Source organism: Phyllostomus hastatus, unplaced genomic scaffold (genome assembly GCF_019186645.2).
Source record: "Phyllostomus hastatus isolate PE091 unplaced genomic scaffold, TTU_PhHast_1.1 phas_scaffold_93, whole genome shotgun sequence".
Classification (NCBI taxonomy): Eukaryota; Metazoa; Chordata; class Mammalia; order Chiroptera; family Phyllostomidae; genus Phyllostomus; species Phyllostomus hastatus.
In genome coordinates, this window is record NW_025334042.1 from 10,347,904 (window position 1) to 10,365,424 (window position 17,521).

General features: G+C 40.8%; 1 protein-coding gene across 1 annotated transcript in view; it reads left to right on the plus strand.

Moving 5' to 3' along the window:
* The window catches only part of CUNH12orf56 (chromosome unknown C12orf56 homolog), an 82,903-nt gene that overhangs the window by 30,056 nt on the left and 35,326 nt on the right, over positions 1-17,521 (plus strand). Inside the window, 1 exon segment of the mRNA XM_045829351.1 lies at positions 5,430-5,502. Coding sequence (XP_045685307.1) covers positions 5,430-5,502 — 73 coding nt within the window.

Consider the following 17,521-nt stretch of genomic DNA (forward strand, 5'->3'; position numbering starts at 1 on the left):
TGCGAGAAAAAACACACATGCACAGAGACAAACTAGTTTCTGTGGGGAAGTAGGGACGAAATGGCCACCCCCTCTAGTGGGGAGCGCACGGATTTACAGTCCATACCTGCTTTTATTGGGCTCATTTTGCATAATAATTCAGGTAAAGTACAGTACTCATTAGTGGGAAGTAAGGAACCATAGAAAACAAAGAACTCTGCCTGTCTATTGAGTCGGGGTCAAAGAGCTGTAAGACTGAGGAACAAATTAACTTCCTCCTAAGACCCTTCTCATTCAACTGAGAGCATTCTAAACAAAGAAGGTTTCACAGTAATTTACATGTTCTTTCTTAGGCCTGATCACCCCGGGGAATCGGGGAATCCGCACTTCTCAGTACAGAGCTGCACCACCCTGTCATTGTTTCAGGCTTAGGTGGAGACAGGGAACTAAGGCAACTGGGAGACAAGGAGGTTTTTTCCCAGACGCTGAGAACTCAGGCTATGTCAAAGCCGAGGAGCGAGGGTCCATCACCCCCTTTTGCTGCAGCCCCCCAAGTCCTTCTTTTGGGGGGTCCCCCAAAGTGATCGTGCCTGTATTAGGTCATTCCCCCCATGGGGAATCTTACCCGTCTTTGGCTAACCGACCAAGCTTTTTGGGGTTCAGTTATGAATAAAGCAGCAGAAGCAGCATTCCTGCCAGGAAGATAAGCTTTTGTCTCCTCCTGGCTTACGGTTCCAAGGGCGTTCCCTTAGCCTTAGCCTAGGCGGGGGTTTCAACTTCTGATACCAGTCAGGGTGGTTCCCAACAGAAGAGTGTTCACTAAATATTGGTTTTTAAAAAATGAATTAGAATTTGCATTCCATTTAGTTGGTTCTTGTTTGATTTTAACAATCTTATTAACACCATAGACTTGAATGAAAAAACCTAGTGAGGATGTGCGGGGGTGACGGGAAAGACTGTGCCCCTGGCTCAGGGAAAACTCCCGCAGTCTTCGCTCTGGACCTTCTCACCTGCAAGGGAAGCCACAAAGTCCTGCCCTGATTATTATGGTTATTAACAGTATTCACTCAGAAGTATTTGTTGGGAATCTGTTCATCCAAGAATGATGATACATACCTACATAAAAAGATTTTTAAAAATCACCTTCATATTTTGTGTTTAGAGAGCTCCACAATGGATACAGGCAATTTTCCTGCTGTACCTAAGGGGCTAGAAAATCAGTAGCTGGGTGGGGAGGATGAGGAGTCAGGGGCTCACCTGGCTCAGCCGAAGCTGCCCTGCTCTTGTTTCACATTTGGGGCTTTGCCTACATGTTTCTTGTGAATTTGTTTTTAAAACTGAAAGATGAATGGATGAAAAAAAGAGTGCAGTTCAACATTACAGTGTTTCCTTTCAAGGTTTTCTTTTACATACATGTATATAAAAGATATATGTACATAAAGGAACCCTTTAGGGTATTGATCCCCATATTTAGTTGTTGGTAAAAAGCAGAGAAAAGAGCGTGGACTTTGGATTCTGAAACCTGGCTCTCACCTTTCCTGGCTGTGCGACCTTCTGCAAGTCACTTAACCTTTGTGAGCCCCAGTTTTCTGGTCTTTGCTATCTTCACAGGGTTGGTGTATTCCAGGAAACAAGGCAGGCAGGGCTGGGCACACAGTGGGAAAGCAGCTAAGACCTCAACTGTAGTGCAGAAGGTGAAGGGAAGAATGAGGTCCAAGGTGGCTGGCTGCTGGGTAGAGGCCCTTCCATTTCTGGCATCTGCCCAGGGCAGCCCGGCCATCTCGCCAAGCCCATTTCCTCCTCTCTGGACTCCACTCCAAGGCAGACTCACAGCCTCTTCAGTACTGAACAGGCACAAAGTGTGAGCAAATTGTGCAGTGTTTGTACACTCACAGACGAGCACTTTTCCACGCTGACACTCTGTGGCGTGGCAACTGTCTATAGAAGCTGTCATGATGAGCAGACTTATTAGATCCCTGGGTGCTCCCCAGGTCTCTTGTCACACTAATTAGGACATCTAGCTGGTGTTGGTTGTCTTAAATGCATATTTATCCTTGTCCACAAGCATAATTATTTTTGGCCTTTTCCCCTCCCAACGTGTATAAGAAGACAGAAGCCAATTACAGGTAGAAATTTTATGAAATTTAAATTCCTAGAAACTCTGCAAATTTTGTTAAAAGCAGTGAAGTTTTTTAAAAAACTTATTGGGTGTTCATGGACACAGTTATTCATAGAATTACACCTCTCCCCACCTGGTTTGTACTTTCATAAGGCCCTGTCACACAAGGACTTTTGAAAACACAAAACTGCCACTGTCACCAGGAGTCACACACAGCACACGTGAGAGGGTAAAACACACGCCCCCTTTCCAGCATGCCAACGTAACATGCTCGGTGCATCCTGTTCTCCTGGTTGCCTGTTCCCTGGGTTAGGGACCGCTGTATACAGATGACCCCTATGGCTCGTTAGACATTCTGGAAAACGCAGTCCTGAAGCAAGACATAGGCCCAAACCTGTGTGACCCCCCACTTGACAGCAGTCATCACTAAGGTCGTTAATTTTAAAGATGCTGATGTCATGCCTAGAGTGGCAGCACGTATCAATGATGGAGCATTCAAATATTGACAATTATTAGGACTGACTGTGGCAAAGGTGCTTATGCTCTGAATAGCTGGATCATCTTAACAAAGGAAGCTCAAAATCACAAATAATTTATCATAAAAATTCTTAGTTTCATTATCACACTTTTACCAGGATTCCTAATTAGGCCCAAATCTTCTGGAGAAAAAGAAGCTTTTCTCAGCAGCATGCACATGTGCTCGTATGGGCCACAGTTATCACTTTGAATTGTGCTTTTTATGTTTAGATGAAAGAGGATGATTATTAAATTCTAAATGAATGGTGCTAATGGGAGCAGAGGGACAGTGGTGAAGTGTATGAGTAACTAAAACTCTAGAATGAATTGGGTTATTAACCCCTTACTTTCAGGCACATTCTAGAACAGCACTATCCAATAGAACTTTCTGCAGTGATGGAATTGTTCTATACATATCTAGTCAAATTATGTTTAATATACAGTAGCAATCAGTTACCTCTGGCCGTTGAACATGAGATGTGCCTAGTGTTACTAACTGAATTTCAATTAAATTAAATTTAAATTTAAATAGCCACAGGTGGCTAGTGACTACCAAATGGATCACTGTAGCTCTAAAATCAGAAAAAAAGACCTTTAAGGATTTAGTGGCACATTTGGAAAAATTGCCATAAAGTGAAATAGACTAATCCCCAAACCAGAATGAAAAATAATAATTTAATAAAATGTGAATTGAACCAAAGTTTGTGTGTGTGTATAATTTTTATTTTAAACATAAAACATAGACATTTTCTAAAACCACTGATGTGGGGGTACAACTAAAAGAACAAGGCGCTGATATGTCTCTCAGCTTTAGTGGATAACTTCTACACAAGCTTGGCACTCTCCCCTTGGGAGATAGGATTTAAAAAATATCATTCAACTTCCTGCAGTTAAGAAGGCAGGTGCATTGTTTTTGTAGTGTTGCTTCTAAGAGTGTTTCTCAGCTGATCAGCACTACTGAACGTGCCATCAGATACACATTGTGCTGCGCGGCTGAAGGACTTCATATGCAAGGTACCAAAGAAGAGTGTAACTGCTGTGTGCACACTAGAAAATGCACTGGCAGACACCTCTGCTATCTGCTTTCTCTATTCAGGCTCTCTTGTCAGTGTTGCTTCATACCTGTCAGCTTCTGGTTATTGGTGTCCAGGAGACCAGACATTCCACTCACTGTAGAAACAGACCTCGAGCCATACTTCATTTCTCAGTGGAGCACACAGATGAACCTAAGGTTCTCCATACCATTGTTACAAATAAAAATTTAAAGCTATCATAAAGAGAGGCAGGCACATTGACACTACAGTTGTTTTGTCTCAACATTTTAATGACCTCACAAAAAAAGAGCAAGTTCAGGGTGGTTATTGAATGTGGATGAGGTTAAGTTCTAGACAACATAAACCTAGGTGCAGCTTGTTACTTAGGTAACACTGCTTCCACATAGAGAAGCCTCAGTGATCACTCCCTCCTTTCCAGCAAACCGTCATCAGTGATGTGCTTTGTGTTGCTAGTCCTCCTCTAAGTAGCTTGTTCCCTGGGTGAGGTATTGCTGTATACCCAGGACCCCTGAGGTTCACGTACCAGAAATTCTGTAATAAGTGGTCTTGAAGCAAGAGATAGGCTTCAACCTGTCTGGCCTCTGGACCACATGTGCTATGTTCTACTTAATTCCAGCAGTAATCTAAGGCATAAAGTCTATCACATTTAGTACCTGTATTTGTGAAATGCCTACTATTAGAAGTGTCTTTGATGACGGGGGTCTTAAACACTAATGTATCAGTAAAGGTTCTTAGCTTGCAGGTAGGAAAAAAAAACCCTGACTCTGCCTATCTTAGTGCCAAAGGGAAGCCATTGGAAGGATTTTGAAATCTCTCAATGAATCAAAAAGGGAACAGAAGAGCCAGATAGTAGGATACCAGAAATCAGGGGCCTGTTCCAGGGACTACGGCGGGGGCCTTCCAGGGTCCAGCCAGCTTCAAAGACTCCTAGCTCTGCCTCTCCGGTCCGCGTGTCATGAGTCTAGGTGAGACACTGATGGGTCCAATCTGGGTCAGCAGCGTACCCCTAGACTATTCATCTATGGCTAGGGCAGGGGTAGGGGTGGATCCAGGTTTTGTGGGGACTAAAACTCATTGAATGTGCAGAGCCCCCTTTAAGAAAGAGAGAACACCACACACAATGACTGTAGCACTCCAAAGAAACCCGGGCAGAAGAAATCACAAATATCAAGTGCCTGTGGTCACTCCCCAAGAGGGGAAGTGAAACCGAAGGAAAGTTGAAGTGGGAAGAGCCTGTGGTCTTAAATGATTGTGATTGAAATGTCTTTCCTTTGCATATTTTATGAGAACATTTGACCATGTAAACACATGGTTAGGGCCTCTCCTAAGACTTGGGAGGGAACTTGTGCAAGTGAGGGGCACTGAAATTTAATCACCATTAGTTTCATGGAAGGGGCAATCTCTTTTTTAAAGATGGGGGCACCTGTGGTAACTGTAGGAAGAGAGAGTTTCTCCAAACAGGAAGGTGCTGGGAAGACAAAATGACAGATGACCACACCTTGACCCCTTCAACAGTCACCTGCAACTGCGGCTTCCTGAAGAACACTTTTTATACAGCACCAGACCTTTTGCCTCAAATCCCCAGGTGGTTTTCAATTCTGATGAGCTTACACCAGACTTCAAGGGGGCTACACTGACCTCTTAGGCCCAGACTAGAGCAAGCCTTCGTGGCCTGCACCCTCCTTCTTTCCATAGGTGCCATCCCATCTGGCATTGCCTGTGGTTTTAATGACTAAAACCATTTTGTGTTCCCCTTTTAGTCAAGGAAAAGAACAGTGGCTCTTTCTTTTGGAGAGGCAACGAGCCTAAAAGTCTGGATGAATCCTCTCTCAGGTGAGATTGTTGTTTGGAGTATGTTTTTAACTTGCTAACCAAAATTTATTTTACATTTCAATTTGTTCATTTTTTTAATGCTTTTTCTCTGCTAATAGCTTTGGATCAAATTCTGTTTTTATCATATATGTAATAATAAAGAAGGTATTTTGACAGAACTTGCTTTAAATTCAAATAGTAAATAGTAAAGTATAATTTTTCTCATTTAGTTAAATAGTAAATAGTAAAGTAAATAGTTAAATAGTAAAGTATAAATTTTCTCATTTTAACTGAATATATAGATGTCAAAGCAAATAACTGATTAAAAATAAATTAAGAAAACAGGGACTTCTGGCCAAGAGGGAGGTGTAGGTAGATACACTTTGCCTCTTCACAAAACTAAAAGAAGGAAAGCAACAAATTTTAAAACAAAAAATAAGCAGAACTGCCAGAAAGTCGAACTGTATGAAAGTCTGACAACCAAGAAATTAAAGAAGAAACATTCATTCAGATGGGTAGGAGGGGCAGAGACAGGAAGCCGGGGCAGAGAGGACGTGTGGCAAGATAGAGACTGGTGGACCAGGCAGTCCCACATTTGCATGCAATAAACCAGGAGCAAAACTGAGGAGTGAGACAGACTGTGCAACCCAGGGTCCCAGTGCAGGGAAATAAAGCCTCAAACCTCTGGCTGTAAAGACCTCTAGGGGTTGCAGCATTGGGGAGACTCCCAGCTCACAGGCAAGTACATTGGAGAGACCCACAGAGCCCTAGAACATACACAAACCCACCCACCTGGGAATCAGCACTAGAAGGGCTCAATTTGCTTGTGGGTAGCTGGGGAAGTGACTGAAAGCCTGCCAAGAGCCAAGCAAGCATCACTATTCCCTCTCAGACCCCCCCCGCCCACACATACAGCACCACAGCACAGCAAAGTTGGCTGGCCTGCTCTGGTGAACACCTAAGGCTCTGCCCTTACAATGTAACAAGTGTGCTGAGACAAAAAAAAATTGGCCCAAATGAAAGAACAGATCAAAGTTCCAAAAATAGAACTAGGTAATGAAGAGATAGCCAACCTATCACATGCAGAGTTCAAAACACTAGTAATCAGGATGCTCCCAGAAATGGTTGAGTATGGTCGCAAAATGGAGGAAAAAGTGATGTCTGTGCAAAGTGAAATAAAGGAAGACATACAGAGAACCAAGAACGAGGGAAGGAAACTGGGACTTAAATCAATGATTTGGAGCAAAAGGAAGAAATAAACATTCAACTAGAACAGAATGAAGAAACAAGAATTCAAAAAAATGAGGAGAGGCTTAGGAACCTCTGGGACAGCTTTAAACTTTGCAACATCCAAATCATAGATGTGCCAGAAGAAGAGGAAGAACAAGAAATGGAAAACTTCTTTGAAAAAGTAATGAAAGAGAATTTCCCCAATCTAACAAAGGAAATAGACTTCTAGGAAGTCCAGGAAGCTCAGAGTATCCCAAAAAAGGTGGACCCAAGGAAGCACATAACAAGGCACATCATAATTGCATTATCCAAGATAAAAGATAAGGAGAGAATCTTAAAAGCAGAAAGAGAAAAGGAGACAGTTACCTATAAAGGAGTCTCCATAAGACTATTAGCTGATTTCTCAAAAGAAACCTTGCAGGCAAGAAGGGGCTGGGAAGAAGTATTCAAAATCATGAAAGGCAAGGACCTACATCCAAGATTACTCTATCCAGCAAAGCTATTGTTCAGAATGGAAGGACAGATAAAGCGCTTCCAAGGTAAGGTCAAGTTAAAGGAGTTCATCATCACCAAGCAAGCCCTTTTATACAAAATATTAAAGGGACTTATTTAAGAAAAAGAAGATGATCAAAACTATGAACCATAAAATGACAACAAACTCACAACTATCAGCAACTGAACCCAAAAACATAAAAACAAAACAAACTAAGCAAACAACTAAAACAGGAACAGTATCACAGAAATGGAGATCTCATGGAGAGTTATCAGTGGGGAGAATGGGAGAAAAGTTACGGAAAATAAGTAGCATAGATGATAGGCAGAAAATAGAAAGGGGGAGATTAAGAATAGTATAGGAAATGTAGAAGCCAAAGAACTTATATGTATGACTCAGGGACATGAACTAAGGGCAGAGAATGTCGGTGGGAGGGGGGTACAGAGCAGAGGGGAATAAAAGGGAGAAAAAAAATGGGACAACTATAATAGCATAATCAATAAAACATACTTAAAATTTTTTTTTAAAAACCACATTTATTGAGCTCTGGTTCTGTGTGATGAATACAAAGATAAGTAAAGCATAGTTCCTATCTTTGAGAAGCTGATTCTAACCAGGATACATGATGTATGTATAAATAAAGATAATAGAAAGTATACATGCTGCATGTCATGAATAAGCTTGGGCAATTATCAAAGAGATTTAAAGAGGGAAAGGTTTATATTCAGTTCTGGGGAGAAGTCAAGATGCCAGATGACAGCTGGTGAAGAATATAGCAAATGGAGGTGGAGAGAATAGTAGAAGCTAAGAATGAGGCAGAAAAAAATGGACTATTTATTAGGAAAGTTAAACAGTCTAGTGTGATTTAAAAATACACAGGGGTCTTGGTGTGCATTCTGAGTTACCTATGATTTGCAATGCAAAACAGAACACTTACTAGTCAAGCCTGTCTCAGCCAGTAAGTGTTTCTGATGTTTTGGCTTCAAATATAATTAGAACCTCTGAAGCCTTGAGAACCCTGACAGGAACACAGAGACCATTTTTAAAAGCTAAAAATGGTAACTTGATATAAAGTTAGAGAGTAAAATTAGGCCCATATTTTGGAGGGTCTTAAAAATCCAGGTGAAGATTTTACATGTAATTTTATAAGTTATTAGAAAAACTATTGAAAGTTTTGAGTGGGAGAATATGATAAAAATCACTATCTCAGAAAATAATCTGACAGTTGCGCTTAAAATGGATCGAAGCAGGGAGAGACCAAAGATTGCTGGGAAGTAATGGGAATCGAATTGGGCTAGTGGTAGTAGAAATAAGAAAAAGGGAATAGATGGGAGAGATACTTCAGAGGTAGAATCCACAAGACTGTCATTGATTAAACATGAGAGAGGAGGGGAGAGAAACCCCTGTGGTTTCAAGCTCAGGTGACTGTGAGGTGATGCCTTTCAGAGAAATAAGGATGTCAGGAGGGATCAAGTCCAGTGCTGGTTTAGACAGGTTAAGCGTGAGGTCCTCCTCTGGTGGAGTTCATCTGGCAGCTAAATTTTTAGTCTGTACAGTGGGAAAGAAGCCCAGGTATAAATTTAAAAAGGAGTTTCCTGAGCTTCATAACTCAAAATATGATTCTATTACACACTTTTAAGTATTAGACATTAGAAGGAGGAGGGGAGCACAGGATTCTAAGAGCTGTGAGTCAAGAGATACACAGGCATGGGGAGATTAACCCATGGTGGGTTGGGGCCTGGAAAGACAGGTCACGGCAGGCAGAAAGAGCCACGTTAGGAAAACATTGCACAATGCTGTAAAGGAAAAGTGAACTCCAGCTGGGGAGTTCTCACAGACCTGTGGTGTACCACGCCGTGCAGTAACATGGGCTTTGTCCAGTGTATGTTCTCTCAGTCTCACCTTCTCTTGCTGTTTTATCAAGATGATCTACAAGGCCTCTTCTAAATCTAAATTTCATTACTATAACATCCTTTCTCACCAAACATTATTTTGGGTTTAGGAAGATTCTTTTTGCTACTGAGAACGCATCACCCAGAGATGCTTTACAGAATTTTAACTTTATAAGCAACTATCCTGGATAAGAAAATTGATGGAAGATGGTTACAGTAACTAACTTTCTTAAAGGTTTTTAGAGTTTAAGGAGTTAGCTTTTAAAAATGGTCTCTGTGTTCCTTTCAGGGTTCTCAAGGCTTCAGAGGTTGTGATTATATTTGAAGCCAAAACATCAGAAACACTTACTGGCTGAGACAGGCTTGACTAGTAAGTGTTCTGTGTTGCATTGCAAACCACAGATTAGCCCAGCATGCACACCAAGACCCCTGTGTAATGCAGGCATTGGGAAGGAGACCAATGGCCTGTATAACCGAATTCCTTCCACTAAGGTTTCTCAATGGGGTGGGACCATTCCTTGCTCTGCAGAACAGTCCCCCACACTTTGGCACTTGAAATTCTCTGGCTCTTGCCCACTACTGCCCAGTAGTGGGCTCTTTTGTCCACTAAAGGCCAGTAATGTTCCCCATTATTGTGGCAACTGAAACACAGCACCACACATTGTTGCTAGCTGACAACACACCCCTGCTGTTGCTAGCTGACAACACACTTGTAAAGTTCAGTGCATTTCCCCATCCTGCGCTCTTTCTCCCTTCTCTGTGCAATCCTCTCTCTAGCCTTCCCCAGTAGGCATCCTTGCTCTCCCTATAAAATCCTGCACTTGGGCTTTTATTGACACCACAGTGTGAGAACTTAATAACACAAATTTAAACTGGTCCCCCTGGTATTTCCCCATGGTATTTCCATTTTAACAGGCATCAAAGCCAGAAATGCAAGGAAAGCTCTGTTAATAGAATTTTGTTTTAACAGCTTTTTTTTGAGGTATAATTTACACACAATAAACTGCACTATTTAAAGCACACAATATGATACATTTTTTTCATATGTGTACGCCAATGAAACCATCACCACAACCAATCTCTTATCACCTGCTTCCTGCACCAGGACCTGGAAGCTTTTTTAAGTCAGTAACCCAGGGCAACTGTTAGTTCTCGCCTTTTCCCACCTCTCAGAGTTCAACTCTCTTAAGCTGTTTGATGTTCAGTGTCTTAAAAGCTGTTTTTTTTAATATATTTTTCAAGTTCTTGGTTGTTTCATGCGGGAGGTATATCTAGTCCTTATTATTCCATCTAAGCCTGAACTAGACGAAATCTAGTAGGATTTTAAGCTTATACCAGTATATATGGAAAAGGATTTGGACTGGTATTGGGTCCTTCCTGGAACCAGTGATGGTTCCAGAATTTCCATAAAAGAGATTCCATAAAAGACAGTAGCAAAAGGAAGGACCAGAGGACTCATTTACTTAGAGTGCATGCTTATTCAGAGTGGCTTCCAGCTCTCTTCCCTTTGGTAGGCACAAAGGCACTATTATGTTATGTTTTGTAGTGTGTGTGTGTAGAGTATATAAAAATATATATATATTTCTATATATTTGTGGTGGCTTGCTCGGGGTGCGGGTGGGTGGCAGTTATTGGAGGTCCTAGGGAGTGAGGGGCATGAAAGCCCCCACCCCTTGGCCTCTGCCTTTGGAAGCCTGCTGTTTTTAGGCCAGTTCAACTCACCAACTCCAGTTCCAGACTACAATAATGCAGGTAACCCTGAAGCTCAGACGGACTCCAGTTATCAAAAATTCATGTATGCCTACTATGTTGCCTTTTACAAAAAGATAAAACCACAGCACTTTTAGAAAACTTTCTTAGCCAAGTTAAGTATCCAAAACAAGGTTAGAGAATCAGTTCGGTAGGAGAGCTTGTTTCCCCACGGGCTCCTGCTGTTTGAGGTTAGAGTGGCTATGGGGCTTAGACTTGTTTGAATAAGTCAGAATCTGGGACACGGTTGCTGCTTCCTAATGTATTATTACTGCTTTGAGATTAGTCTGTGCTCTTAACAACGTGCTGGCTGGCTATGTGAGAAGATGGCCCAAAACATCTGAAGTGTGGGAATAAAGTCAGCCTGGAATAATGGCAAAAATTCACGTTTTTTTTCCCAAGCCTGGCCTTGTATCACAATCTCTCAAGGGCTTGTGAAAAGTTCAGACTCCTGAGCTCTACCCTGGGCTACTAACCCTAAACTTTAGGATGGGACTCAGTAATCTGGTTTGGTAGCCCCCTAGGTGCTTCTGTTGGTGAGCTAGCAAGGTTTGGAAATTTCTGGGCTAGGTAGTCAGTTTACTCCTGGATTATAGAGACTCCTGAGTTCTTTCTACACCCATAGCATATCTCTAATCCATCAATTTTCTTCTGTTCTCCACTGCCAATATCCCAGCACAAGCCACTGTCATCTCTCACCTGGGCTAGCAACACTTCTAACTATCCTCCCCTCCTCCATGCTCCATATTTGCTATGGTCTGAATGTCTGTGTACCTCCCAGATTCATATGCTGAAATTTGAACCCACCACAGTGATGGTATTAGGGGGTGGGGTTTTGGGGAGGTACTATAATCAGGAGGGTGGAACCCTCAAAAAAAGGCATTAGGGCCTTATAAAGAGGTTCCTGAGAGATCACTGGCCCCTTCCACCATGTGAGGACACACTGAGACAGCACCGACTGAGCCAGGAAGAGGGTCCTCACTGGAAGACAACCATAGCACCCTGATCTTGGACTTTCCAGCCTCTACAACTGTGAGCAATACATTTTCTATTGTTTATAAGCCACCTAGTCTGTGGCATTTTGTTACAGCAGCTCTCGCAGGCTAAGACAATGTCTCTCTGCCCTCTCCTGAATCCATTATTCATTCTAAAGCCAAAGTGCTTAAAATCTTCCAAGGGTATAACACTGCACAGAAAATAAAACTTTTTACATGTCTAGACAATTCTGTTAGACATGGCCTTTGCTTACTTCTCCAGTCACTTCGCCCCTTGCTCACCACACTGGCTAGAGCACCTTGAGCTTTTCCCAGCTTGGGGCCTTTGCACTTCCTTTCTTCTCTTAACATGGCTCACTCTTTCTCATCCTTCAGGCTTTCGCTTGAATGCCCACATCTTGGAGAGGTCTAGCCTGATCATCCAGTCTACAGCATGCCACTCTCCAACAGGTTTTCTTTAGCACTTTCATGAACTATAATGACATGTTTGTTGATTATTGTCTGCTCACTAGGATGTAAGCTACACAAGGCCAGGGACTTTGGTATTCTTGCACACCAATATATTTCTAGTGCTTGGCCCAGTTCCTGGTACATAGCCAGTGCTTAATATTTGTCGAATGATTCATCATGTTCTTGACAACCTAGCCTTACATTACATAGTCTTTGGGGAACATAATTTGATCTAAACCCATGCAATAACAGACCATGTTTTGAAAGGGCTGATGCACTTTCATTGTTGTCAAGTGCCGTAAATTATTGGTTTCTGTGAGGAGGGATCTCTGCCTTTCTGTTACGGGCCACTAAGTAGAGTTCCCAGCATGGCCTTTGTAACTGGAAGTACTGAGGTTAAGGCATTGCTAGTGATAGCCATCCACATGCTCTTGGACTCAATATTCTTTATTGCACACTTTGACATAAAATACTATATAATTTGACATATAATTTTTCTAGAGAACTCTGATAGTCTCATTCTTTTCTTCCAATTTAGAAAAATAAATGAGATGGCTAACTGATTTTTACAGTAATTGTTTTAGGTTATTGTGGAAGGAGTCCTAGATTAAAAAGGGACTTTATTGGAATTATTGGGGACCACTCATGTAATTCAACATTCATTCAACAGATGTATATACAGGGGTGGGCAAAAGTAGATTTACAGTTGTGAGTATGTGAAACACAGAGTTTATTCTTCTATTATTATTTATTCTTACATTAAATATTTTTCCACATGAACAACTGTAAACTTACTTTTGCCCACTGCTGCAGATATAGACCTAAATATAGATACAAATGTAAATCAATCTTTCTATCTATAGTTTATCTGATCTGTCATATTCTACTTGCTGGGGCTTTGTGTTTGATTTTAGATATAGGATGGTGAGCAAAATTAGCAAGTTAGAGACTGCTTCATAGGAATGCAGGAATGGTAAGAATGAAGCTGGGATTAGGCACAGCTCGAACTTTGTCTCCTCTGATGTCTGCGGATCAGCTTCATCTTCTCTCACGGAATACAACGTGAACCCTGGGACAGCAGGTGAAGCCGCCGACACTCTTTAGTTTGCTTTTCACAGCTCCCACCACGACAAAGGCTAACTTGAATCAAATTTAAAAATCTTGGGAAAGTCTCTGTTGCTCGGCTTGAATAAATGACTCACTGCTGAAAAATATCCACCATAGCCAAGAGGTCAGGGTCTTTAAAAACATGTCAGCTTTTGAGTTCTCTATATGTGGGTGGGAGGAGTAATTTCCAAAAAAAGAGGGGTGAGAAGGGAACTAGGTCTACTACCCCAGAGTCTTCTAGCACTGTCATCTCCATAATTAGACATCTCAGTCAAAGTGTAACAAAAAGTACGCTAGGATAGAAAACACTAATTAGGCCGAGGACTAAAGAGTGTTATCACACACAGAACTTTGAAACAACTTGGAGGTATGAAGTTTTAGGTTTAATTATGAAAAGCTGCAGGTCACAAAAAAGATGTAGTTATCTTGAAACATCAGAATTTTTATTATTTTTCAGGGTAATAGTTAAAAAGCCTTTTTCACTAAAGGGATAGAAAACTGACTAGTGATCTCTGATATGAGATTCTCTACAGGTTTCTCTACATTTAAGTGTAGCTCTTCATTAATGGATACTCATATGCATTTTACAAAAGAAAAATCAAGTAAATATCTCATCAAAATGTTCTTTTAGTATCAGTATATAGTGACCTACTTAAGAGTTCCCCAAAGCTAGAGGAAAAGAGATTGCTTATGGCTTGCAAGTGTAAAAAGAAACAGAGGAAGATTAAGGTAAGCAGGATACTTTTATAGTGCTGGCACAGAGTAAGACATATAAATTTAATTGAACTCATCTTGATACAGAGAGATCTGATCAGATTTCTGGGGAGAAGTAGGGAGGGGCCGAAGGAGGAGGCAATGGTAAACAGTCTAGATGGGATTGGCTAAGAAAACTGAATGCCCCCAGAGCACATGGAATTATGGGTGAGATCTGAAATAAAAGAAGGGCTCTGGGGCAGCTGGCTCAGGCTCTCTGGCTCCCGGACTGGTTGGCTCTGGCTCTCCAGCTTTCTGCCTCAGGGATCCCTGGATGATTGTGCTGCAGCAGCCTGTATTTCCCAGTGGAAGGTATTTTGTATGGGAAGGAACTCTGGACACAGCCTAGGACTGAGCTGGCCTGGCAGAGGGTGGCAGAATTATTCTTCTCTGGGTGTTCTGGAGGGGACCACCTCTAAGGCAGAAACCTGCCATTCTTTCAAAATTGTGAAGCTTTTGAATAAAGACTCCATTCCTTTATCACCAAACCTTTGCCTCTGGATTTTTGCCTAGAAGGTGGTGGTGGGCAGCCAACCCCAATTGCTCAGTCCAGAACTGCTGGGCTCATACCCCCCAGGGTGGATTTCGATCTGCTTATATCCATCTATAGCCTCGATTGATAGATTTAGCTAATGAACATTTAAAAGTAGATTATCTGATCATAGGGCATGGCATGTAGAGGAATGAGCTTCTAGAAAAACTCAGCTGTTTAATAAACAGAAGTAGAGCTGACCAGCTTGGCATCCTTATGCAATAAGAATGTATTACAATTGATTATATATTGTTAGCAAAACAGAAGGAAAAAAACAACAACCAAGAAGGTGAGCCTTACATTTTTTTCTAAGAAGCAGCATTTCTTGGTAGGCAGTAGAAAAGGGGAGTTGTGTCATTCCTCTCTGCATAGTAGATAAACATACAGGCTTTGTAGCCACATTGGCTGCCTTCAAATCCTGACTCAGCCTTGGGCTAATTGAATCTTCCCAGGCTTTCCTTCTTATGGGTAGGATGGAGCTCAGAACAGTGCCTCTCCCACAGGGATGATATGTAAGGGCTAAATAATGCATGTGCTTAACTAAAGTGCTTAAACTGTGTGTGTGGCCCTCAGTAAGTCCTTACCAAGACGTAGCTCTTTCATTACTGCTGGTTATCAGGAAGTCAGTCACTGAGCAATAACCTGTGTGACATTCTCAGAATCCTTGCTCAAGCCTTGGGACAGGATGACTTTCCTCTATTCTAATCTTACTAGTAACACTAGAGTTCTTAAAAAATGTAAATATTATTGTGCAATAACTTGGCATGAGGCACCATCTGTATTAGTTTTCCAAGAATTTCTTATGCATTAGTTCTGTTGGAAGACTGAGACCTGTGTTTATGTAACAAACTATAAGTGTAAGTAATTCGAATCCAGAATGGTTAGAAACTCAAGAAAAATGATTCAAGGCCTCCAACAACTGTTCATATAATAAGCTGGTCTTGATACTCCTCAAAATTGACTCTGGAAACATTAAATAGATATATTTTCTTACATATAATTTGTTCATAGTTTATCATTATTAAGATATTTTCATTATTAATTACACATTTATAAAAATACAAAAAATATTTACTGAGCATTGGGGTAGCATTCATATTTATTTTTCTTCTCCTCACTCTCTTCCACCCTCTTATTCCTACCCTCCCCTTTCTTTCTTCCCTTTTCATTTCCCTGGGACATATATTCAGGAGCAGAATTGCTTTGCACATTTTATATATTAACCTGCTTGTTGGTTTTAGATATTGAAAGTATCTCCTTCCATTTTGTCAGCTACCTGTTACCTTTGTCTGTGTGGTGCCTCTTACCAAACAGATTTTTAGTTTTGGGGTAATCAGATTATGGTTTTGATTCTACTCAAGATGGAGTGAGTATTCTTTACCCCACTTCTCCCCATGAATGTAAATATACTGAATAGAATGCATATTATAGTTGATTGCCTAATTAAAAATATAAAAATAAAAAAATCAATATTCTCCAAAGAATTTAAACAAGGCCTAGAGTCAACGACAGCTATAAATTTTCCTCTAAATTGTTTTAGTTAAGTCATGTGTATTTCAGCATGTATTGTCATTCAATTCTAAGTATCTCTTAATGATTTTTATTATTTTCAGCGGTCTGATTATGATGTGGCTGGTATGGGATTCTTTGAGTTTATCTCATTTGGAATTCACTGAATTTCTAGAAAATAGAAGTTTATGTCTTTTGCCAAATTTGGAGAGTTATCAGCCATTATTTCTTAAAATATTTTTTATTGACTACACTGTTTCTCCTCTCATACTAGGACTTTGAAGACATGAATATTAGACATTTTCATATTGTCACATAGTCTCCTGATAGTCTGTTCATTTTTTCTTCAATCTTTATTCTCTGTGTTGTTCAGAATGCATAATTTCTATTCATCTGTCCTCAAATTCAGTGGTTCTTTTCCTTTGTCATCTCCATTCTGCTTACTGAGACCATTTAGTAAATTTAAACATTTTTGGTTATAGTAATGTACTTTTCCCTCCTAAAATCTTCATTCAGACCCTTTTTATATCTTCTGTTTCTCTGCTGAAACTTTCTATCTTTCCATTTGTTTCAAAGAGGTTTCCTTTTATTTGTTGAAGCATGATTATAATGGTTACCTTAAGTCTTTGATAATCCCAAGTCTTTGTTATCTTAGTATTGGTATCTATTAACTGTCCTTTTTGCTTTTATCCTCACTGGAGGCCATTTTTTCTTTGCTTTTTTAGAGAAAGAGGAAGGGAGAGAGAGAAACATTGATGTGAGAGAGAAGCATCCATTGGTTGCCTCTAGTACACGCCCATTCCAGAGATCACACACAGCTGTACCAGGGATCACTCATGCTGGGACTGGGGCCTGAACCCACAACCTAGGCACTTGCCCTGACTGGGAATTGAACCTGCAGGCTCTCAGTTGCGGGATGCTGCTCCAACCAACTGAGCCCACTGCCAGGGCTTTATTGTCTTTTTCTTCATAAGATATTGAGATTTTTCTGGCTCTTCAAATGTCAAGAAAGTTTAGAATGCCTTTGGGACATTTGAGTACTATATTATGTGACTCTATGTCACATGAGCATGAAGAGTTTGGAACTGGTCTCTGTGAGCCTCTTAGTGCTTAGATGCTTAGATATCTAAGAATTATTTTCTGACTTTGAATTCTTCCATGGAGAGTTGCTTATATATTTCCACTTCTGCTTTAGTAGCATTTTGATGGGGAATTTTTTATTAGGAGAGCTCAAATTCTAGATCTTGAGATCTCAGTCTTTATGACTTCTTATGAATCATTGTTCTCTATTCTGCTTTTTTCTTATATTTCAACATATTAATCTGATTAT